This window comes from Fusarium solani, assembly GCF_023522795.1.
Source record: "Fusarium solani strain SB1 chromosome Unknown bctg00000000, whole genome shotgun sequence".
NCBI classification, from domain to species: domain Eukaryota; kingdom Fungi; phylum Ascomycota; class Sordariomycetes; order Hypocreales; family Nectriaceae; genus Fusarium; species Fusarium solani.
The window spans coordinates 1661877-1685525 of NW_027072157.1; the positions used below are offsets into that span (position 1 = coordinate 1661877).

The 23649-nt window shown below is 54.9% G+C and overlaps 8 protein-coding genes across 8 annotated transcripts; 5 read left to right on the forward strand and 3 right to left on the reverse strand.

Annotated features, from left to right (window-relative positions):
- Window positions 1-214: 214 nt before the first annotated feature.
- Window positions 215-1676, forward strand: MRS44_000525 (uncharacterized protein; the record flags this gene model as incomplete). The annotated part of the gene is made up of 4 exons (XM_065624084.1): window positions 215-314; window positions 401-1101; window positions 1157-1172; window positions 1447-1676. 4 exons carry the CDS (start codon window positions 215-217, stop codon window positions 1674-1676), a joined length of 1047 nt encoding a protein of 348 aa, XP_065479804.1.
- Window positions 1677-1991: 315 nt separating this feature from the next.
- MRS44_000526 (uncharacterized protein) lies at window positions 1992-2726 on the forward strand (the record flags this gene model as incomplete). The annotated part of the gene is made up of 2 exons (XM_046267734.2): window positions 1992-1999; window positions 2111-2726. 2 exons carry the CDS (start codon window positions 1992-1994, stop codon window positions 2724-2726), a joined length of 624 nt encoding a protein of 207 aa, XP_046139237.1.
- Window positions 2727-2916: 190 nt separating this feature from the next.
- MRS44_000527 (uncharacterized protein) lies at window positions 2917-4312 on the reverse strand (the record flags this gene model as incomplete). Its single annotated transcript, XM_065624085.1, has 4 exons — window positions 2917-3123; window positions 3174-3666; window positions 3724-3815; window positions 3944-4312. 4 exons carry the CDS (start codon window positions 4310-4312, stop codon window positions 2917-2919), a joined length of 1161 nt encoding a protein of 386 aa, XP_065479805.1.
- Window positions 4313-5104: 792 nt separating this feature from the next.
- On the forward strand, window positions 5105-7868 carry MRS44_000528 (uncharacterized protein; the record flags this gene model as incomplete). The annotated part of the gene is made up of 2 exons (XM_065624086.1): window positions 5105-5120; window positions 5173-7868. 2 exons carry the CDS (start codon window positions 5105-5107, stop codon window positions 7866-7868), a joined length of 2712 nt encoding a protein of 903 aa, XP_065479806.1.
- Window positions 7869-8898: 1030 nt separating this feature from the next.
- Window positions 8899-10563, reverse strand: MRS44_000529 (uncharacterized protein; the record flags this gene model as incomplete). The annotated part of the gene is made up of 2 exons (XM_046273482.1): window positions 8899-10132; window positions 10193-10563. The coding sequence occupies 2 exons, from the start codon at window positions 10561-10563 to the stop codon at window positions 8899-8901; spliced, it is 1605 nt and encodes a 534-aa protein (XP_046139234.1).
- A 1317-nt stretch (window positions 10564-11880) lies between these two features.
- On the forward strand, window positions 11881-12334 carry MRS44_000530 (uncharacterized protein; the record flags this gene model as incomplete). Its single annotated transcript, XM_065624087.1, has 2 exons — window positions 11881-12013; window positions 12072-12334. 2 exons carry the CDS (start codon window positions 11881-11883, stop codon window positions 12332-12334), a joined length of 396 nt encoding a protein of 131 aa, XP_065479807.1.
- Window positions 12335-16056: 3722 nt separating this feature from the next.
- On the forward strand, window positions 16057-17179 carry MRS44_000531 (uncharacterized protein; the record flags this gene model as incomplete). Its single annotated transcript, XM_046267733.2, has 2 exons — window positions 16057-16864; window positions 16917-17179. The coding sequence occupies 2 exons, from the start codon at window positions 16057-16059 to the stop codon at window positions 17177-17179; spliced, it is 1071 nt and encodes a 356-aa protein (XP_046139233.1).
- A 447-nt stretch (window positions 17180-17626) lies between these two features.
- Window positions 17627-22820, reverse strand: MRS44_000532 (uncharacterized protein; the record flags this gene model as incomplete). Its single annotated transcript, XM_065624088.1, has 9 exons — window positions 17627-18128; window positions 18187-18411; window positions 18900-19212; window positions 19266-19375; window positions 19430-19700; window positions 19750-21791; window positions 21866-22143; window positions 22441-22584; window positions 22767-22820. The coding sequence occupies 9 exons, from the start codon at window positions 22818-22820 to the stop codon at window positions 17627-17629; spliced, it is 3939 nt and encodes a 1312-aa protein (XP_065479808.1).
- Window positions 22821-23649: the final 829 nt, after the last annotated feature.

The following is a 23649-nucleotide window of genomic DNA, read 5'->3' on the forward strand; positions in this document are numbered from 1 at the left end:
CGTTACAAAGAGGAACGAACTGTACCGCATAAATGCATGCCGAGGTCATGCGCCTTTATCCGTACCCGCCTCGGCAGGGGCGAAGACCGATAAATCTTATCAAAGGCCGAGGGCGGCGAAGCAATTCTTTGCCGCTCTTTTTCGCATTTTCCCCTTTTGCAACCGCCAGAACAGGCAAAGAAAATCATTTAAAAAAAAATAAAAAGAAGTCGACATGTTTTCTCAGCAGTTTGCTCGCAACGGTCGTCTCGCTGGCCAGGCTGCCAGGCGGTTCGCTCGTGCTGGTCAACAGACACGAAGTTATGCGACACCAGGTAAGTTTGCCAGGGCACTTACACGGCGCAAAAACAAAAAAAAAAATCTACGACACACGGATACTGACCGGACACGTCAATCACAGCAGCGGCAGCAGTAGCTGGAGGCGCATTCAAGAGAGCAGCGGCCATGCTGGTGGCCGGCCTGGGAGCTAGCACGGCTGGAGGTTTCGGAACATGGTACACGATGCACTCCAACGGCATGGGCTTCCACTCGGACGAGGAGAGCCTGCGACGGTTCGTTGCCGACGCCGAGGAGGCGCGCATGGTGGAGGAGACCATCAACAAGCACCCGCTCGTCGCAGAGCTCCGAGCCGACCCCAACCTCACCGAGTCGCGACCACACATGAAGATGCCCGGTTCGTATCGGAGCCGGAGCCTGACGGGCGGGGCGCTCATCGGTGAAGGCAAGATGCCCGTGCCGCCGTACGCATGGATCGCACCCGAGGGAAAGAAGCTCGTGTCGGTGGCATACGTGGGAGAGGACCTCTGCGGCCACCCTGGCATCGTCCATGGTGGCTTCCTGGCTACGATGCTGGATGAGGGTCTAGGACGATGCTCGTTTGGCGCACTGCCTCACAACATCGCCGTGACGGCCAACCTCAACGTCGACTACCGAAAGCCGACGCCTGCGGGGAGCTTCCTGGTCTTGAGAGCAGAGACATACAAGGTGGAGGGCCGCAAGGCCTGGGTCAGGGGCCATATCGAGCTGCTGGCCGAGCCGGGCGAGAAGCCAACCATCCTGGCCGAGGCCGAGGGACTGTTCGTTTCGCCCAAGTACGCTGCGGTATGTGGATGATATTCTCTTGCTTGACACACGACATTTACTGACAGGTATACAGGTGATGCCCAAGATTGGTTAGAAACCGCGACATGATCATGTGATGACGATTGAGCGAGCGAGCGAGCGACAGACATTGGGAATTATACAATGGCGCATACTATAGCCATGAATGGATACCAACTAACGTTAGAACCCGGGACAAGGAAGGGAACGACCATGATAGAAGCAAGAGGCGGAACATTTACAAATACGTCTTGTAATTATAGAGCGAAGGATCTCTCGAGTCGCCACTCCATAGAGGAGTGAGACATTATTAAATGAGACTTTTAACTTGCCATTTATTCTCAGTTGTCTTGTCCGTCGTCAAGTGGGAGTCGCCCCTCTATCCATTCCACGTCGTTCTGCGGGGCCGAGTTCCGGGCGCGTGGAATAAGGGACAAGCCGTCCATGGACGAGAGCCCCCCGCGCAGCCACTCAGGGCCCGTCGCGCGCTGGAGCTTGTACGCAATAAGCGTGGGAGGAGTGAAAATGCCATGCGAGCCATCGAAGACGCCATCCTGAAGCCCGCTCTCTCATAGGTTGGACGCTCGCCGACGATGCGCAACGGGGGACCGATGGCCCGATCACGACATTGCGTAGTCGCCGTACGAGTTTTATTGTCCGACGCAAGACGACGCGTAGATCCTTGGTGGGAGGTGTTAGTAGGGAAAGAATAAAGCCGGCATCGGAACTGTTGGAGATAATTTTCTCAAGTACAAGTCAAGTCTCCATCTCTTTCCTCTGAAACAAACACTCCCGTCCTTCTCTCCATTCTTCTCCTTGTCAATTTCATTCCTCTTCGTCTTCATCTTCTTCTGCTTGTCGTTCTATACCCTCAATTCCCTACATTCACAATGGCTACGTAAGTGATTCCCCCGTCCCCTGCTCATCTCAGAGTTTTGTTTACTTGCCCCTCCAAAAACTCTCCATTACCCCGCCATCACCAACTTCAATTGAGATTAACATCCTCCAGCAACATCACCTGGCACCCTTCTCTCTCCCGTCGTGAGCGCAACCAGCTCCGCGGCCAGCGAGGTCTCACCATCTGGCTGACCGGTCTCTCTGCCTCGGGCAAGTCCACTGTCGCCACCGCCCTCGAGCAGCACCTCCTCCACCTGGGCGTCGCCGCCTACCGTCTCGACGGTGACAACGTCCGCTTCGGCCTCAACAAGGACCTTGGCTTCTCCGAGGCCGACCGCAACGAGAACATCCGCCGCATCTCCGAGGTCGCCAAGCTCTTCGCTGACGCCTCCACCATCGCCATCACCTCCTTCATCTCCCCCTACAAGGCCGATCGTCAGGTCGCCCGTGAGCTGCACGCCCAGGCCACCCAGGGCGGCGACGAGGCCATTCCCTTTGTCGAGGTCTACGTCGACGTGCCTCTCGAGGTCGCTGAGCAGCGTGACCCTAAGGGTCTCTACAAGAAGGCTCGCGCCGGTGAGATCAAGGAGTTCACTGGTATCTCTGCGCCTTACGAGGCCCCCGAGAACCCCGAAATCACCATCAAGACCCACGAGAAGTCGGTCGAGGAGTGTGTCGCCCAGATTGTTGACTGGCTCAACGAGCAAGGCTACCTCACCAAGCACTAGATCCCTAGCGAGCGGTCGTGCTTTTTGCATTTCAAAATATAGATCGGATATTACTGCCATGGCGACCACAATTGTCGTCACTCCTGGGCATGATGATAGGGTAGAATACAGGCGTTCTTGCATGCATGCGACTCGTTCTATTGTCCCCCCGTGCTCTTCTCGTTCCTTCTCATCCTAGTCGTTGCCGTCATCAAGGAAACTCGACTTCGTAGTAGACGTACGCCGTGTACTCGTGGCCCTCTCCGGTCTGGAATCCCGCCGCTGCCATCTCCGAGCTCAACGCAGCGTCGTCCTTGGTGATCTTACCACGCTTGTCCCTGCCGAATGCGTTACCTCCAAGGTATGAGTAGTTGGAGTCCAGCGCCGTCTTGACCTTGGGCGCAAGCTTGGTTGTCGTCTGAAACTCATGTTAGCCAAAGTTAGCAACCTCCAGATCGGGTAACCCACCTTGACCAGGGCGGTCACGTAATCCAGGGGAAGTCCATAGCGGAGAACAGCCTCAACAAAGACGCGCAATGTCAGGACGTGAACCCAGATCATGACGCTCTCGCTCCACCCCGTGCGTCCCATGCGCAGAGCCTCTCCGCACACCTTGCGCTCCTCGTTGGTGACTCGGTCGAGCTCTCGCTGCTCCTCTTCTCGGCCGCCCTGAACGTGCTTGTACTGGCGTGGCGTCCACTTCTGCTCTCGACACTTTGCCAGGAACTCGGCGCTGTGCTTCTTGAAAGTTGCGACGGCAAACAGGACGAATTCCTCGTCCTGGGCGACTTGAACCGACGATCGAGGGACCACCATGGGGGCTAGTGTTTCGTAACTCTTGATGAAATCCTTCTTCGAGTTGGCCGGCACGACGATGAGGTGCGTCTCGATGTACTCGGAATCCTGAATGAGGAGAGACGGGTCGACGATAGGGGTCAAGGACTTGGTAGACAGGTTACCACTATTGTGCCAATTATTAGCTAGAGCAAGATGAAAGTCAGGCTGCAGGTCCACTCACGTCTGGCGACGCTGCAGGGTCGCGAGATTTGTCTTGACCGAGTTATACTGATTGAACTTTGTTTTCACGTCGTTGTCAACGGTCGCAAGCTCCTAAGAGTATCGGTTAGCTGGTTGAGTGCTAGATAATAGCGAGTACAAGCCTGCCTTCTGGAGGGTGCTGATGAGCTCGCCCAGGGACTTGTCAGCTCGGTATCGGATCCTATTCCAGCTGAAAGTACCGAGATACTGATCGGTGGGCTCTGCCAGCAATAATTAGCGATGGGCCAGCGGAATAGACACAGGCGCATCTTACTGTCGTTGACCATCTTGTACTGAGCGATGCGGTCTTCGTCACCCTCGAGGACGTTCTTTAGTGAGTCGCCAACCTTGGCCACGACAGCTTGGCACGAAGCCTCGAGCTTGGCCAAGTCATCCGCCTGCTGGACAAGAGCGTCGAGGGTACCGATCTTGAAGTCGGGGATGCTGAACGGCAGAACGGAGCCATTGTCGGAGGAGATGGTGCCGCGCAGGGACGAAATGGCTTCCTCTCTATCGCTGGAGTCGAAGACGCCGAGGGGAAGCGACAAGAGCGCGTACTTTGTCGACATGGCGTTGGACTTGGGCGGTGAATGGATGGATGATCGGGTACGTCAGGTCGAGGATATGAACAAGGCGGACTGCGGAGTTGGTCAGAGTGACGCCGATGGGGAGGGACTCGATCAGCCCCAAGAGCTGTGTCCTTTGATGGCAGGATTGAAATCACGAGCTCATCGATGAGCAACTCGAAGAAAAGAGGACGAGTCAGTCGAGGCTATGTCGTGAATGGATATGGATGCTGATGCTGATGTCCAAGTCCAAGTCCAAGTCCAAGTCTAGCTCCAACAGCAGCAGGAGCTCAAGCCTCATTCATGCTGGCTGGGCACCAGCAGCAGCGTTGAACTTACTTGGCATGAGGTGGCTGTGGCTGATGACATGTGGCTGGAGGAAATGACGAACGCGTGGCTGTTCCCCTCAGAGAAAAAGGAAGAGGAAGCCACACCCTCAACAATGGTTTCCACTTCTGGAGATCAGCCCCACCCCTCACGGAGCGGTACGAGGCTAGGAAGGAGCTTGTCACGGGGAGGGGGTCCCTTGCCCACTGGCACTGCACTGGCCGCCATCCACTAACTCAACTCACTAACACGGATCGGATTCAACTGTCATCCACCAACATCGAGGTTTGCTCGAGGCGACTGCTCCTTCAACCACCCGTGAGCCATTGGATCGCCCGATTCCGACGTCGCATGACTCTCGCGCGCTTGCCCTCGAGCTGTACGACTCGTCGCGGGCTCGACTTTGGGGCATGTTCTTCGTAGCCTCTTCGGCGCATCGGGACCCGGACTCTTCCCGACGCCATCGCCATGGCCTCGACGGCGCGTACGTGTTTTCCCTCGCTGGCATGACCATGATGCCGTCGGATATGGGCAAGGGCGGATGGTTAACTCGGGTGATATTATAGCAGCCGCCGCGACGACCCCGACGAGTCCTCCAGCGCCCAGTGGTCCTCAGCCCACGACGACTAATGCCTCCTCTGCTCCGCCGTCAACCACCACGGCAGCGGCGTCGTCGTCGATGCGCAGCCTGAAAGACGGTACGCGAATGTTCGATATTCGAATGAATCCATATCACCTCAAATATACCTCCCTGCCACCAGAAACGAACCCCCAGGTCATACCAGCGCAACTTCCCATGCCTACTCTCACCCCAAATGCCGGACTTAGTCCATATCATGATGGGCGCATCAGGAACCCAGTCCCAAGCAAGCTCAAGGGCAAAACCGACGGACGACAAGGAAACTTTAGTGTCATGCAGATCGACGTTCCGAGGCCAGAGATGACGGAGCGAGACCTTGCTGCGAAGCGCACAAGTGAGGGAACCGCCGCCGCTGCCCGACTTGCGAACAGCCAGGGATACCGCCACCCCAAGAGACCTCGACCGAACGTTATTGCACCGGCGCCTCCCGTACGATTCCGTCCTTATCCTACTCCTGTGCTTCCAGCGCCTCCTCGGCCGATTCCTCAACCACCTCCGCTTGCTCCAGCCGTACCTATTGAAAAGGCGCCTGTCGAGAAAGCACCAACAGACAAGGCGCCGGCAGAAAGGACACCCGCTTCAAATCCCCCTACGCAGGCCACGAGCCCCTCTATCCAGGAGATCAGCCCTCCTCCACAGGCACAGGAAATCAACCCTCCACCTACAGGTCCTTCTGTGCTATCTCCACACGATACCAAGACTGAGCAGGCTCGTCTCCTTACGCTTCTAAGAAGCCTTCATCCTATCTTAGTTGTGGATCAGCTGTGTAAAGCCTTGGCTTACTTTGGTGGTATTCCAGGCGCGCCTCCTCCCGCGGACGGCATCTTCCCACAAAGCGCTGGAACAAATGGGCCAGGCTCTTTGTTTGTTGCCTGGATTTCTGAGATCTTCCCACACCTAGACGGTGTCGACAAAGCTGCTGTCACCCAAACCCCGCCCGCTATCCCCCCAGTCGGTGCCCCAGGGGCAGCATCTATCGCAAACTCTTCTGCCGCAAACGCCGCCCCCGTCACGGTTAAGCGCTCCAGGGGGCGACCAAAGGGTAGCAAGAGTAGCAAGGTCCGGAAGGACAAGGGGATCAAGAAGAAGGTTGTTACTGGCTCGGAAACTACCCAGACGAACGACGCCACGGCTACGCAGTCGACGCCAGCGGAGCAAGAACCACAAGCATCTCAGCCGTCCGCCACGGGTGACCAGGGACAAGCGGCAACAACAGCAGTCACACAGGCGAATTCCAACTCAACAGTGCAACCCACGACACCTCATGTCGGAAAGAAACGAGGGCGCCCAAAGGGATCCAAGAACAAGCCCAAGCATCAGCCGGGAACACAGGATGGTGGCGCCGATCCCTCGAATGCCACGGCTGCAAACCCTGTGGTTGATTCCCCTCTTGCTCACAAAACAGCATCAAACCAACAAGATGCGAACCCGTCCGCCAATGTAGGAAACACGGGTGCAGACCTAAACGGCATGACGACCAATTCTGTGCACCCAGAGCTCAATGGTTCGGTTCTTGTCCAGGAGCCTACCGTGGCATCAGATGCAGACAATAATGTCGACCAACCACCACTACCAACTCCAATCAGTACCCAAAACACTCCCACTGTTGCTTCGAGGAAGCGAAAGCCTTCACAACAAACCCCTCAAACGAGTGTACAGGCCATGGCTACGTCAAATACTCTTCAGGTCCCTGATGCGGTGTCCAGGTCAGGAAACTCACCTCGAACACAAAACGCAAAGCGTCGCCGAGTTTCTGAAGAGATGGGACAGAATGTGGTCTTGAGCGGAACCGAGTCTCACTCAACCGGCGCGGAGGCGTCAGCCTCGCCGACAATCGTACCCAACGGGCAGCCTTCGTCTGGCTCGAGCAGTTTCGACTCTCAGGGGCAGATCAGCCAGCTTGGAGGTGGCGTAAACCATCGACCACAACAGCTTCTGCCTCATCAGCGTCAGCAGTTGCAGCAGCAGCAACAACATCAGAACTTGAATCTTCATCAGTTCGACCAAAATCAACAACCACCACCGCAACCGCAACAATCTCCAGATATGGGCTCGGAACAGTCCAATCAGACCCAACAAATGGCTCCTGCTGCTGTCAACAGGTCGCGGAATCGTCTGCCCGGAACACAAACTCACATGTCTAACATGGCAGCCCAGGCTGTGTACAAGCAGCATTACCAACAAAGACAGCAGCAGCAGCAGCAGCAGCAACGACAGATGGCCAACCACTTTGGCCAAGCTACTGGCGCACCCTTCTCGCGCACCATGGGGTCAAACTCTCCGACACAGTTCCAACAGCAACAACACCCGACAAACGCAGCTCTCGGCTACAGCGGTCGCCCATCTCTCTCTCAACACCAACACCCCCAACAGCAGCAGCCACATCAACAACATCCGCAGACTCAGCCCGATGAGTCCCCAGGCGCGCCAAACATGGCGCAGTTCCAGGACTTTAACGGTCAGAGTTACCTCGACATGGACTATTCCATGAACGCCGGCACAGCTGTTGGGTTTGATGACCATACCCAGCTCGAGGCTGCGCTTGCTGAGCCCGACATGCGCGACCGGATATACCACGCCATTGGCAGGTAGGCGGATATCAGACCGACACTATCACAAGATCCGGGGAAAGGGCGTTGTCGTTACTTTCTACATTCGGTCCAATTAGATTCTAGGAAACAACAGGTTCGGTACGATATGTGATACAATTCGCAGCGGGGAAACAGGACGTCTGCTTCATATGATGATGGGCGGACACGGCACAAAAAGGAGGTCTGACAGGCACATCTTGACCTTGGCATGGATGGATGGATGGATGTATGGATAATAAGGCGTTAAAACGGCACATGGGATCTCTTTCTTATTGCTAGTATAGTATAGTATACCTGACGACAAGGGATGGATGGATGGATGGATGTAATATCATGACAACCTATGCAGCGAATGACACGGAAAGGTAGATGGAACTCGACACAAAACTTTAGATACCCAGAATAATTATATCCGTTCTCTTTTTTGACTCGTCGGTACCTAGGTAGATAGATGTTGATGGTCCTCATGCCTTTGGATATAAAATGCATGGGATGATAGGTAGGAAGGATATTTGTTCCCAGTGCCATCCATCATCAGAATGGGATGGGGGAAGATACAAAGGAAACCAAGAATGCACTGCACGCCAGCAATATCTATCCGCGCGAGGCTGTTCGAGATGAATGCCAAACAACGACAAAACGTAATCCCCGTCCCTTGCCTTTTTACCCGCCCACATACAGAAGAAGCCCATCTCCTGTCCATCCAATACGGAGCTCGCTCCAAACATGACATGAGTTGAAATAGATAACAGATAAGAAAGACTCGCGTAGAGACGATGAGTGTAAAAAAGAAAATAAAAACCCTGGCCAGTGCTCCTATCCGGTGTCACGCGAGACAACGCGGTAACCCTTTTCTCCGCTGCCCATCAAAAACGCCGTGTAAATGCTCATGATCCCGTTCTTGACACACACATACACCCAGGCACCAGTAGTAGTAGTTGTTGCGTACTTTCAACCAAGTACGCCCGTAGCAAACAAAGAAGAATCAGCCAAGGAAAACGTCGACACACGTCTGGTCGGGCAAACGCCCTCTAGTCCGCATCGTCATCGGTTACACCCATGGGAGGCCGCACGGAATCGGGGATGCTGCGGCCGTACCACCACTCGTCCTCGTCGTCCATTCCGTCCTCTTGGATCAAATCAAGCATCACCTGCTGGTTGCGCTTGATGTCCTGTGGTCGGTCGACGACCCGGCGTTGGAGGATGATGGCCTCAGCCGTCGGAAGCCATATTTGCTGTAGCACTGGCAGGTCGCTGAGCATAGCCTGCGCCTGCTCTGAGTTGAGGGGTGACATGGGGGCGCCGGCGGCAAGGCTTGTGTTGAAGATGTAGTTGACGTCGATGTCCATGGCGTCGTCCATCGAACCGGAGCTCCGGACCCTATTTAGGCCAGTACCCGAAGATCGAGCGTCGTGACTCAAAGACTTCTTGCGCCCGAACAATCCTCGTTTCCCCTTTGATCCGCCTTCTGACCGGGGCTGCTCCTTGACCAGGCCGTTAACCCATGTGTCGACGGCGCCGCGGCGTGAATTGTATCCCTTGATCTCCCACAGCCTCTCCACTTGTCGTAGTCCACCAATACATAATATGGCGGCGTGAATTTCATCAGACGGCTTCTCTCGGATGTAACCACGTAGTGATCGCTCGACCCTTCCCACGTACGTCGGAGGTCGTAGTCGTCGGCAAAACGAGGATATAACCAGCGGAAATACTTCGTGGACCCGTAATAACGTCTTGTCGTCGTACATGCTCATGATTTCGGCCTCGATGGGGTTGATGGTGTAGGGCTCCAGCTTCATTCCCTGGCCGCCGTTCTCAGCCAGGCGCTCCAGGTGCAGTTTTCGGTAGGTTTCGAAAAAGTGGAAAATGGTAAATAGTAGGGGTATCAATCGTCGGCGCATGCGCTCATGCTGGGGAGCAAAGGCGAGTCGTTGAGCTTCGGTTTGACGGAGGAAAATATCTTTGGTGACCCATTCGCAAATGAGGAAGGCAAGCTTGGCGGCAACATGTAGTCGATGCCAGATGCCGCACAAATGGTGAAAGTTGATTTCGTTGATATCTGTCACGGGGTAGAGGCGAGATGCGTAGGCGGGGATGTGGTGTTCGAGGTGGTATCGGGCGATGGTGGTTTCGTTTAGGGTGATGAGAGTATGCCAGGATTTAGAGGCAAGTCGGAGGTTAAGAACATCGGTCAAGGGAAGAGAGGATATGATTTGAATCTGCAACTCGTTTGGTAATGCGAGAAAGAGCTGATCAAAGCCGGCACTGGATATTCAAGTCAGTATGTGAAGAGAGTTCGGTGGCGTCGAGAATCTAATTAGCTACCTCTTTTGTGGCTCGACCGAGGAACGAGGAGCGAAAGGGGATGCATAAGACCCAGCATGTGTGGATTTGGAATGCAGAATCGAAACCTTATGACGGAGTTTGTGAAATCGACTCTTGTTATCGCGTCTCTGGTTTGGTTGGATAGCCTCGACTTCGGCAGCTCTTGAATCTCGCAGAGGGAGGATGAATCTTGAGGGCTGCGCAGCAGAGGTCGAGGCGTCGAGAGAGTCGTGGGTCGGGGGTACATGATGATGATGCTGATGTTGTTGCTGAGCGTTGAGCTGGTTAAGCTTCTCGAAATAACGCTCCGAAGCAAACTCGGTTATGTGAGGCGGGTCCATCGCCATGGCATGCGGCGGAGGGTTGGCCATGATGACGGGTGCTGAGGCAAAAACGAGCGACAGACGATGCTGTGGTGTATGTAGGTGCGTATGTTATGGCAAGACAGGACGAAGAGAGCCTCCTTCGGGCCAGCCCAGATGGCTACAGACGTCCGTCTCTATTGTGCAGCGAACGAGGGCATGCTCGGCATGGCGAGGAGGCAGGCGACGAGAAGACAAGGCGGAAGAATCGGGATTGGCGAGGACTGGGAGCAGTATGTATGTAGTCAGATGCTTGCCAAGTTGACGCGAGTGGCGATGACGATCGACAGAACAAGAGCGCGCGCTTCGCTTAGACAGATGGATGGATAAGAAAGAAAAGAACAAGACGTCGGGTCGCGGTCGGTCGATATCGTGAGAAGCGAAGCCGTGGTGTTTCGAGTTGGTTTGGATTGGACGGGGATAGAATGGGATGAGGATGGGTGAAGTAAGGTAAGGTAACGGAACGGGAGAGTGGGAAGGATGGATAGGATGATGGTACAAGGCCAAGGCGAAGAAGAAGGGAAAGAGCGAGAGAGGGAGTGATGACTGGCTGGGCGACTAGAGGACTTTCAGGTACTAACAAGGGTACGGAGGTACATGCGGTACGAATCTGGGGGAGGGAAGGGAAGGCGCGGAGGGGGCGTGGAGGGGCGCGAGACCAGGGTCATGTTCTTCAGTGAGTGGAGGGTGGAAGGAAGGAGTGAGCGTAGCGTCCCCACAAGAAGGCAGAGAAGGAAGCCAGGCGATAATTCCGTCAGCGAACAGACAGAACAGAAATCAGACACAGACATGCAGACAACATCAAGACATTGAGAGACAGCAGCAAGCTCTCATTCTCCTGCATTAGGACAAACACCCGCAAGTTGACTCAGACACTGAACACAGCACAGTCAAGTATTTACGATGGATGTACATACATTCCGCAAGACCGCAACAGAGCCGATGATCAAAGTGCAAGTGGAGGATGGAGATCCCTCAAAAAGACGCCGGGCCCTTCCCTTGGGACGACAAACGAACGAACGAAAGAAAGAAAAGAAACCGTGGATGGGGGACGGACCGACCGACATGGGGGGAACATGGCGTGGCCTAGCGCCGCAGCGGACAAAACCACAAGGCCGAGCAGCGCAAACGTTGGTTCGCTCCAGGCGGCGTTTGACCGGCCGAACTGTGGAGAGGCCCTGGGAAAGGCGCTGTCGCTGTGGGGAGGGTGGACGACCCAGGGGAGAGACTCACAGGATTGAGACCTTGAGATAGATCCCATGGATCCATCTTTCACCCATGACGAGACGGGGTGGCCTGGAGAAGATTTGGGGGGACAGTCCCCTCATGGAAGACCGTTATTCCTCGAGAGGAAACTCCGGCTTCGAGATCCCCAAAGACGAGCAGCTGATGAAGCCGCTTCTCGTCGAATCTCCCCACAACTTCAAGGAAATATGCCCCGAGGAAAGGGACTGCCCGGGTACATTGAGTGACCACCTGACTTTGGTGGTGCCCTCCACTGCACTCATCAAGCACAGAATGCACCGGGGGCCTGCTGCTCTGCCACGCGATTGTAGATGGCCCGCCGCGCCGTACAGTGCGAGACCCCATGCCGGACTCGGCCCAATTGGCCGGCCTTATTCGAATTGATCATCCAGCGGAGCCTACCGGCCCTGCAGCGCGGGCGACGCTCTCCCGTTTATTCACAGCACACCAGAAGCTTATCAACGACGTTGCAGCAGCAGTGAAGCACGCACCCATCCCTCTTACAGGAAGCTTTCCTTGCGCCGGGACATCATGACACAGTAGGCCCGGGTGTGGCGCCGCACGGTAGCTGGGGTGTGTGCGTGTGCGCGCGTGTGTGTGTGTCCCGTCGCCCCAGCCCAGCTCTGGCCCTCTCTGGGGAGTCAGGTTATCTTTCCATAGAGAGGACCCCTGGAACTGGGGGCTCTTCTCTTTGAGGCTTGGGGCTGGAGCGTTCTTGTTCTTGGCTTCCTTTTGACTCCTGCTCCTTTCTGGATATCCTCCGGAGCTTGGCCGGCTCGGCCGTCCGTATCTCGGTGTCTCTCTCACCTCAAGATTTTTATTTAGCCGAGAAGAAGGTCTAGCCGATTCTTTACTGCTCGTTGGAATAATACCGACAGTTCAGTAACTAGTAAGAAAGGCAAGTCAAATGATTGCGGTGAAATGACAAGAAAATCCTTCGGGACCAACAGCCACCCGGGCAGCCCCGGCCGAGTCTTTGACCGAGCAAGAGGCCGACAATGGGATGGGAGATGGACACTGATGATGACACTGGGCGATGACGACAATCACGGCAGTGATGATGGCTCTGGGGATGGACGGACAGGCACCGGCACCAAGCAAAGGTGTAACAGAAAAAGCTTTGTAGGTTTATGATCTATCACCAGGGAGAAGACCTCAACCTCGCTCGATCTGCCCCTGCTCGGCCGATGAATGGTCCTCTGCTCCGGGCTCAGACACACATCCAGACATACATGCTGGAGTTACAGTAGTTACGTGGTGGATAGCCAATGCAGGTCAGGGCGCGCATCTGAAAAAACGACGGCTACATCTGGACGAGGGCAACGGATGGGATGAGGATAAAGAGGGGACCCGACCGTATGGAGTATCTCCGATCGCATGCTTACTCGGAACATGGATCGACTCACGAGACCAACGCGGGTTTTCTATTCGGTGCCCTGACCCGACCCCGTCGTTATCACAAAACAAGAACCGCCGCCCCATCATCATCTCATCTACTGTACCAGACCTGACCTGACCTGACCTGGCTTCCCCTTCTCGGCTCCCCGGCTAAGATGGGGACCGGACCCCCATCCCGTCGAGTGAGGCCGAAACCCTGCCCGGCCGAGAAGGTCGTGATGGCGCACGGGGGTCATGCTGGATCAAGTGCAAGGTGTAAGGTGAGGAGGGACCAGCAGGGCAGGGAACAGAGGCGGGATCGTACCCGCGGCGCTTCTAAAAGAGTAGGTTTCCAGGCCTCTCGGGCACGAAGCCGTAACCATGCCATGAATGCCATGCCATGCCATGCCACTCGGGCTCGACGTGTTGCATGCCCGAACCATGTAATATTCCCTTTGTGATGTGCCAGACACAGGCCAGTGTGGCGTGCGGTTGATGCTCACATCACATCCGCCGATACTTTGACTTTGTTTGAATACAGCAAGCAAAACCGAGACGAGACTGGAACAGAACCATATCTCAAATCCCTTTTGTGAATGCAACATTGGCCCTAAAGAAAGAACCGAGTCCCTCGAGGATCCCATTTCCGCCTACTCGCTAATACCTACCAGGCAGAGTCTAGCACCGTCTCTGCTCGATCAATGTCTCTGACTGACGAGACGAGGGGTTCATGGGCCCTGATCCCAAGACCCGTTTCTTTTCTGGAAGCCGTAGGCACTCTCGGCACTACAGTGACTTACACGTGGGCCATACAAGCAACAGACGAAGCGCTACAAAAGAAACAAAGTTGATAACAAGCCGCCTTGAACATGAGTAAGGAAAGGTCCGAAAACTGGGGACTTCTGACGGGGGGCAAAAGGTTTTGGGCAAAGCTGAAGAGTTGGTGGTGAGAGAAGGGGGGGCGTCTCCGTAGTGGTCCCCGGCCTTACTGCGGTGGCTCTTGAGTCCATCCGCGACAGGCCAATGTCCAATGTCTCGTCGACGCCGATCCGAAATTCTGGATCTCTGGTTGGTCAGAAGGGGGAAATCATACTGTAGAATAGAATGGGCTTGGAAGTGAGGATAGGATGGATGGTGATAGATAACGGAGTTGGAGTTGGTTGTTTCTATGGTGTAGTCTGCTTGATACTGGCCTACATTATACATAGACAGTATCTACATAAGACACAGACAACTCCACTACTCCATCTCTATTGTCCGAGTCCGTTAGCCCCGTGGCCTTCCACAGTGATCTGCAAGGTACGTATTCCTGACTGTTAGCACCCAACACGCACGCAGGCTGGTACAGTACAGTAGGTAGAGTAGCAATGAATGTCTGGAAATTCCCCGGCCGTAATATTACGTAGCCTTCCAGGCTCAAACTCCGGCTCCGGGGCGGTCCCTTTTTTTATTACACGGATCCTGACTTGGATGCCAAACCAAAAAAACCCAAAATAAAAAAAAGAAAGATACGGCCGGGCCGTTACATCACATTCACCCACTGCGAATAACGTCAACACATTTTTTTTTTCCAACTCTCGCATGCATCAACGTTGCAGTGCTTGAAAGCAAGTCTCGACGACCATGACATTCTTGGTCAAAAAGACATCGATCGATCGACAAACAGAGAAATTCTTCCGATGATACCGAAGCACTGCCTCTGGAGTCGCGTCATGTTGTTATCCACGTGTCTATTCATGACTTTTTGTCGTTATCGTCCCTAGGTATTGTCCACTGAATGACCTCAAATGATTGGGTCATTTCCTCGTCGGGTCCTTGAAACGCTCCCCTCCCCTCCCCTCGTCCCGCGCAATCCGCGAACGTACTGTACAGTACCGTACAGAACCCATCATCTCCCGAGCCCGAGCCTGAGCTTGTATGGATTGGATGGATGGATGGAGGTATCCGGGACCCGGGCATCCATCGACGATTTGCTTTGCAGCCCATACAGGACAGTACTGTACTCTCTGTAACCGGCTGCCGTATCTCTTCTATTGGACCTTGACCAAGCAGATGCCGGGATCCAATTCGGGACTGGAGACGCGTAGTTACTCTACTGACTGTACCTGCCCACTCTAAATTCTATTCTAGCTCCATCTCTCGCGTACGAGTGCCCATCCTAGCTTTCCCCAGCTCCAGGCTCCATCCATCACATCAATCCACCATCCGTTCCCCTCCTCGCTCTCATCATCCGTCCTCTCCATCTCCACTTTGTATCTACTATGTAGACAATGTCCCTCACTTGTTGTTGCTTGTGCTGTCCTTAACGCACTGTCTTTTCGTTTCATCAGTAGTCGCGTTCCTGATACCGGCCCCTCCACCTTCTTCTCTGCTGCTGCAGCGTCTGCGTCGTCGTCGTCACCCTCCTCCGGCTTCGCATCCGCTCCTCAACCGAGCAAGTGCCGTCCAATTCGTTATCCCGGCCGGACGTGACTTGACCTGTCCTTTTTCCTTTTCCTTTTGGCTTATCGTTTCAAACCATCGAGACTACTCGGCCCGACGAGGAGCGAGCGGGACCCTCTAGCTCTTGGGCTTGGGAGCACAAGCCCACGACGACAAGAAACGGCGACAACGGGACAGCAGGCAATCAATCCCCACGGTCTGAGCTTGGCCGAGCTGAGCTGAGCTTGGAGGCCTAGACTTTCAGGTCCCCGCCCATCCCATCACTGCACGCTCCGCGTCAGCAGAGCCTCATCTCAGCCCTGGTCTGTCCTGTTCTGTTCTGATCAGGTCTGGTCTTCTTTGTGTGCCACCACCGAACAGCCATCCCACCCAGACGGGTAACGGAACGGTGACGATAACGACAACAAGCCATCATCTCTCTTATCTCTCACCCTGACCATGACCACCGACCTAGAGCCGGAATCTCCTCGGCCTGACGACGGGGCCCCCGTCGTCCCTACCACGGCTGCCCAGCATCTGGCCAGGTTTGAGTTCAGTGATGCTGGCACAAAGGTGCTCATGGTTGAGTGGTATCCCGACGCCGTCCATGCCCCCGCTCCCTCCGATGATCCTCCCGCCGATCTCGCCGACCCTCCCTCCGCTCCGAGCACCGATGACGTCTCCGCTGCGGAACCGGCCTCGGCCGCTGCCAACACTGGTGCTGGTGCAGATGCGGATGCTGTCAACAGCAGCACCTACTGGCAGGTGTCATGGCCTGGCAAGTCTACAAACCTACCCGCCGCCGAGCCCGACTCGGATCCAGAATCAGCCTCGAGCACCTCATCCCGCCGACGCCGAGTCTACTTCCTCCTTCCCGCAGATGCCACCGTCCCTGCCACCATCACCATCACGCCTCCCGGAGCGCCGAGCTTGACCCTCAAGCCTCTGCCGGCCATCTTCCCTCCTGGCCTAGCTGCAGACCCGGGACCTCGGGGCGTGCTGCACACATTATGGGCACGGCAACGCCTTGCCGCGATAGACCGTGAGGTTGCAGCTGAGCTACGCAATAATGCAGAGGGCGTGGGCGTCGAGATGGCCCTCGCCGAGCGGAAATGGATCCTCGATACCTTCATCCGCCCACCTTCCTTACCTACGGAGCCGTCCACCCGCCCTGCAGCCCCTAGGTCACCTACGGGCCGGCTGGGAGATAAGCTCAAGGGCCTCAAGCTGGCTACGTCGCCTGCAGACCTGACGCCCAACACACCCGGTACCTCGAAGTCACTCTTTTACGTGTATGCTCAAGGCTAACCACTCGGCAGCAAACACCTTCACAAGCCCAATCAGCCAGTCCCGGCCCTTCCACCCGCTGGGCGCCGACATTGCCGTTTCGTCCCACGAAGCCATGGCCTCCAACACTCGCGCAGCTCCGATGTCCCTCAATGCCGCGCTGCATGGAGACATCACTGGCGCCGCCTCGGCGCCAGTCAGGTTCCAGGCACGGGACGAAGAGGATGACTTGTTCGCGCTGCCCATGAGCCCGCGTAGCCCAGACATGAAGAAGAGTCCCTTTAGCGCGCTGTGAGCGAGGAGGGACCATGGGAATGAAAAGAGGAAGACATCTTTTGTATCGTTTTGGTCCCACCGGTTCTAAGAAAAAAAGAGACATTCAAAACCTGGGCGGCCTTTGAGTTTATGAGATACCCGTGTTGTAGAGAGCAAGCGTCGGTTCATGGCTGTGGCGTGGCATTTTTATTTCTACAGCACCTAGCGTGAAAGTTGGGGGCTGTTGATTGAGAAACCAACTGTATTCTTACCTGTCCTTTAAAAGGGGCAGTCTTTGTACTAGCTGAACGACCATTATAGAAGACATTTCAAGGCGTGATGATTGTATTGTTTCAGGGGATGATGTCTATCATGAATCGTAAATCTTTGCGTGTAGGTAGCCGATATATAGCAACTACACAAACTCAACCAAAGCAAGAACATTGTACTCGCCAGCAAATAACTTATTCTATACCCCATCCCTTGTTCATCGCCATCCTCCGACCCGTCCCTCATCCCATCTCTGTTTCCTCTCCTGCCGCAGATAAGACTGCACCTTGGCTTCCCTATACCTCCTCACCCAGTCCGTCACCTCCCTCTCTGTAGCCGGCGCCCCCTCCCCTTCGCCCTCGAGGAAGCTCTCCTCCATGGCCTGGCACACGAGCGACTGCTCCTGCACCCCCTGTCCAAGCTGCTGGTACAACGCCGCCGGCGAAAAGGGTGCCAGCGCGTGGTCCATGTCTGACTGCTTCTGCCGCCACTGTCTCTCTAGCGCGTGCGTCGCAAGCAACTGGGCTTGCGTGGACGCGCGCTGATGTGCCAGCCGGGCCTCCATATCAGTCAGCTGCCCAGCTAGTTCTATGTTCTCGTTGAGCGCTGATGAAAGCGCTTGGTGGGAAGCTAGGAGGGATGGGTGGATGGAATCGGGTGAGTGGGCGAGGGCGTTAAGAAGTGTCGGGTTGGCGAGTATCTCAGCAAGATCCTGTTTTCTACACAAAAGCACGTCAGCGCGGGATGCGACACACAGGAAGCCAGATGATGACGTACGACTTATCCTGGAGGATCTGAGGAAGCCATTGGTCTCCCGGGTCCGGTATCGACGCCGGAGCGGCATTCACAGAGCTGGACACGCGGTTGCTGCCCGGTTCGAAAGGTGCAGGGCCGGCTATCGACGTCGGTGTCGCGATGCGACTGGTCTCATGGCTGCCGGGTTTCGGGGGCAGGACTGGAGGGGTTGCTCCTTGGAGCTCGGGTGTGAAGCTTGCCATATCCCTAGAGTGTTAAAGGAATACGTCTGATATATAAACCTGCAGCTTAATAGTCACAGGCGCGGCGTGTAAAGAGATGACGACTTGGTTGGAGTTGCAAGATGCAGGTTGGAAGTGGGGGAGGAGCTTAGTTGGAGCCGCCCAAATGGGATGTCGTCGACGGAACGTGGGGGGGAGGACGCTAGAGCCGCACGCCACATCTGGGGGAGGCTGAGTTGAAGATGAACGTCAGAATAGCTTCACTCAGAAACAAATAATTCAATAAACAAAAACAGGGAATAGTTCATTAAGTCAGTTGTTCCCGTCCCGGTCTTCTAAACGAGACCAAATGCCGTAGATATGTTATGTTACAGTCCACAACCATACACTTTTTAAGAGAGATATCAACATTCAACGCCCAAAGCCACCACCACGCAGCAGTTCGGATAAGCAGTGATTCAAGAAAGGAAACAGTCTCGTATCCTTGATAATCGATATCAATGTTTCACCGACCACAGATCCCGTGACCATCCCATCTCGCGGAGCTTCTTGCTGCTCGCGCCAGTGGCCCTCTTCTCCCCGGTGCTGATGGCCAAGGCCTTGCTGACCGCCGCAAAAGCCTCGACTAGTTCCTTCATACGTCCCGCATCCATGAAGCTTGTCGACAGATCCGAGCTGCGCTCTGCAATGATGGCAGCCAGCTCCATGCACTCCAGCAGGTTGTCTCGCGACAAGCCGGTGCCTGCAAAGTGCAGCGAGCTGATATAGGCCAGGATCGTCTCGGGGAGATACGCCTTGCGGAGGTCCCGGAGTTCCTCATCACCTTCTGTTTCGATATTAGTACAGGGCACTTCCAATCCGATGCGATCCAATACTCACCCTCGATGCCCACGAGGAGCCAGTTGTTGAGCAGTGGCTGCATCATCTCCTTTGAATTCTTGACTTCCTCCCCAATCGAAGCCCAGAACTCACGAGACTTGACACTTTCCCTGCTTGTTTTGTTAGTCTTGATTCTCAAGGCTCATCTGAAAGATTCAACATACTCATTCGTGAGCTCAGAGAAAGAGGCGACCGTTTCCAGGCTATCAAGAGCTCGTACCAGAGCCTCCAGCTCTCTAAACTTTCGGGCATCTGAAGCCACTTGATCAGGGGTCACATCGAGAATACCTCTCCGGTCCAGATGTTTAGCCCAGAAATCGGGGGTGTCCTCGAACCAGCCTGCTTCCGCGCTATCATCTTCAGTGGCGGCTTGCAAGACATCTGCAAAAGATACTCTCCTCATCAACTGGCGAGCAGCGTTGAGGTGAAGGTTTCCTATGACACGGTCAGTCATTATCATTAAGAAAGCATCAATCCGACTTACGCAAAAAGTACTTGTAGACCTTGGTTCCCATGGAAAACACATTGGGCCACGTCTCTTGGACCAGCAGAAGCCATTCGATGGAGCGAATCAAATTCTCGTGTGTCGCCTCGATCTGGGTCTCATCCTCGCCGAAAAAGTCCGGCTTGATAGGCCGGCCTCGTCGCGAAGTAGGCGGTCCAGGAGCAATAATGCTGAAGGACTCCTTGGCTGGGAATGTGCTCTTGGGTGGGCCAAGGTCGTCATACATGAGCCATGCTTGCGTCTTGACAAACTTGAACACATCAATGCCCGCCTTCTTGATGAGCCGGAGCTGCATCAGACGCTGCTTGGTATCCTTTTCAGGGATGAGGTTGTAGCTGAGCACCTCGTAAGACCGAGGCTCCTCGAGAATCGAGCAGTAAAGGGGTATTAATTCTTGCAACTGAGCCAGGCGCAAGTAGTGGGCATAGCCGGCGATGAGATTTTCCTGGGAGCGTCTGCAGTCTGGGGGTGAAGACAAGGGAGCCAGAGAGTCATCCCTGGAGCTCAGCTTGTCGAGCAGAGTGATGAGAAGATAGACGTGCGCTACGATGCGCAGTCCATAGTGCTGGGTTGTCTGGAAGAACCTGTCCCTGTTCAAGTCAAGGCCATTGGGCTCTGAGCGGTAAAGCTTCGATTCATGGTGGTCTGCGCTGGACGAGATAACCAGTCCTTGCTCATACAGGTAGTTTCCAATCTCCTTCGAAATCAGGGATGCTTGAAGCGCTTTGCTGGGTTCGTGTGCTTCATCGCGGATCTGCGGGTTGGACTCGAGAGAGCGGATGAGGCGCTTGTCGACGGTTTCCGGATCGCCGTGGTACTGAACAGCGTCAAACGAAGGGAATGACTGTGTCATACCTGCAGCCACGCTGGCTGGGCATAAACCAAGCACGTACGTGTCCAACTGGGTGCGTAGCAAGGCGTTGTAGTTGGCAAAGAGGAAGTCGTCCCAAGTGAGTGCCACCTTTTCCACGCTGGCAATATCTCCAGAGAGAACACCATATACTGCACGCTCATAGTCGTCACAGCCGCCTGATCGAGCCAAGCTGAAGCACATGCGTCGCCACAGAGCTAAGGATGCTGGGTTGGTAATAGGTAGCTGCTGGTTATCATCAGTAGATAGGAGGACGGCAGAGGTAGAGATAGCCCGCCACATCTCTGTCCTCTCCTGACACCACTCGCGGATAGTCTCCAGGTTAGATCCACGGCGGAGGTGCTCAAAGCAGCCGAGCCAGATGGCACGCTCAAAGTATTCGTCCTGTGGCTCAAGTTTCCGTCCCTGGCGAGTCGCAGCATCGGGATCAAGTTGGGTGACGAGGGGTGAACCATCCGCATTGAGGAATGATGTCGCAACGGCTGGTGACTGACGGTCGAGCAGATGCGGCCAGGCAGTGACGCTTTTTCTGAGCTTGATGGAAGATCGTGTGTGAAGCCAGCCGTGAGCGATGATATCTCCTCTATCGGCGTTCTGTTGAAGTTCGCGAGCAAGCTCATCGATATCGGGACCAGAAGCGGCGTTGGTCTGAAGCCATTGTATAACTGCTTGTCGTTCTCGCGCCGATGGATCTGTAGCCAGAAAGTCACGGAGTAGGTCCTTTCGTGGGGTCTTCGTGCTCTGGTCGAAATCCATCTGATTCGCATCAGAACTTGAATATCTCAGCGGAAGCAGCCGGCGCAAAAGGTCCCATGTCTGTGCCTCCCGTTCGAGGCGCTTGATCAGCTCTGCTGAGGCGGGATTGCTGGTGGCAGCATCGACTTCATCCGCGTCCATGTCAACATCGTCCTGGGCGCCATCGCGCACCATGCGCGGCCGTACTTGTGCCAGTCGCCGCAATGCACTCTCATAGTATCGTCGTGGGAGGTCAAGGATTCGTTCTCGTCTGTCCGCGGGTTCGAGAGGAGGAGCGAGGCAGTCGTCGAGGGCGTTGGCGAACTCTTCAACTTCGGGCCCAGCCTCGTAGGATAGGATTCTCTCGATCTCTGGTGCGTCCATAGTGATGTCTCGAGTGGGTTCCATGTCGATTCTATATCAATAGTCGTGTCGTCGGCGAGAGCGAGGCAACGCAACGAGGTGAGAAGCTTGAGTCGTCGACCCTACTCGGCTTGGTTGGCCGCAGGGGTCACAGAAGGCGCTCGTTCAAGAGCGCATACCCAGACCCGGGTGCAAGAGATGGTATCGCGCGTTTTCGAGGTCGCCAAGGTCGAATCGGAGGCGCAATCGCGGTGGGTTTCTCCAGAAGCTCGCGCTGGTTGATGCTTCAGGTCAAAACTAGAGAAATGCTGGGTCTGTTTTGGTTGCTGCTTCACTGGCGCGCCTGGAGCTTTTCCATGCTTGGCTCCATCGGTACGTACCTTGGTGCCTGGATCCGATGCAGGCTGTTGGCAGGTGTAGACGCTGCCGCGTTTAGGCGCGAGGCGCGTATGCACAGTGTGTTACAGTGCTTCTCGTAACTCTAAAACACTGTATTATTTGATATTCGACTCCACTCGAAAATCTTTTCTCTCTTTTTTCTCTTCTTCTATCATAATGTCATCGGCATTCGTATTAGAGTCTCGGAACAGGACATTCAATGCTTGTTCAGGTCCATGAGACCTCCTGCGTGCTCAACGATCGCCTAGAAGAAGTTCGCTTTTCACACCAGTTGCCAGAGTTTCCCAGACCGGTTGACGCACCATAAGACGAGCGCTACATATCACTTTCCTTCCTCCCGGAGTTGCTTCATCTTGAGCTTGAGCAGATAGGGCTTTGGACAGCTCACGGTTGAGGCTTCTTCGCCGTATCTTTCGTAGAATACTTCGCAGCACTCGTAGAGCTGCCTGATAACGGTTTGGCACTTTTCCTCGTTATAACCGTTGCGTGTGAGGCAGTCTGGCTGCATGTTAGCAACCGCGTTGTTATTATGCCTAGATGAGATGCTTGCTTTGAATTGCGCACTGGGCAACAAACAGTCAGTTCTGTGTAATTGGGATTGAATTGGTTGTCTAGGGTATCGACTCACTGCGCGAGGGTGACAGGCAGGCTTAGCCTCAACGTCGTCTTTAGGAGCCTTCATTGTGAATTGTCAGTACGATTGAAGATTGCTCGTCAGTAGCATGAATCGGGACAAACCATTGTTGCCTGTCTTGGTGTGCAATGCGATATTTCGTGTGTGAATTGGGATGGGAAGGCTATGGTTGTTGCGGCATCTACCCGGTGGCAGAATTGGTTCTTTGGTCGTGTTTAGAATACTTTCGTCTCTGGGTAGAGTTGTCAATGAAGGTCTGATAATGGCAGTTCAATGCAAGACATGAGAAGGTGACAAGAGGTTGGAGAAGGCTGATGTCATGGGTACCCCGTACCTGTGTCTCTCTCGCCTTCTTCACCAAACCAGAACATAAATCTCCGAACTTCAGGTGATGAGGTCAGCACTTCACTTGTACTGGGTACCGGCACCATTATCGGCATCCCAATCCTCCGTGCACCGGCCGTCTGTCCGCCCGGGTTTCCACAGTCTTCGGTGAAGGCCTGGGACCAATAGGAGGCGTCGCTCCCCACCTCCCGGGGCGCCTTCAGCGCTGCCTCTGACCTGAGGTTATGGGCGTCTCAGGCGCTGGGGGATAGACATGGAGCCTGGGTCGCCTTCACTCCGGTCGAGGCTCATCACGCACCCGTCGTCTTTTCCACCTCCCACCAACACCACCTTTTTCTTCTCCTCTCCTTCCCACCCTCCGCTCTTACTTCTCTTCTTCAACCTCCCACACGAACGGCTGAACATCACTCTCCCCATCTGCCCACACTTTTACGCGCTGACCCTCTGCGCAAACGAGACGCCATCGTCTACTTCCCCCACCTCCAGACACACCATCATCCACCCTACAGGTAAAAGCCGATACCTTGCCACG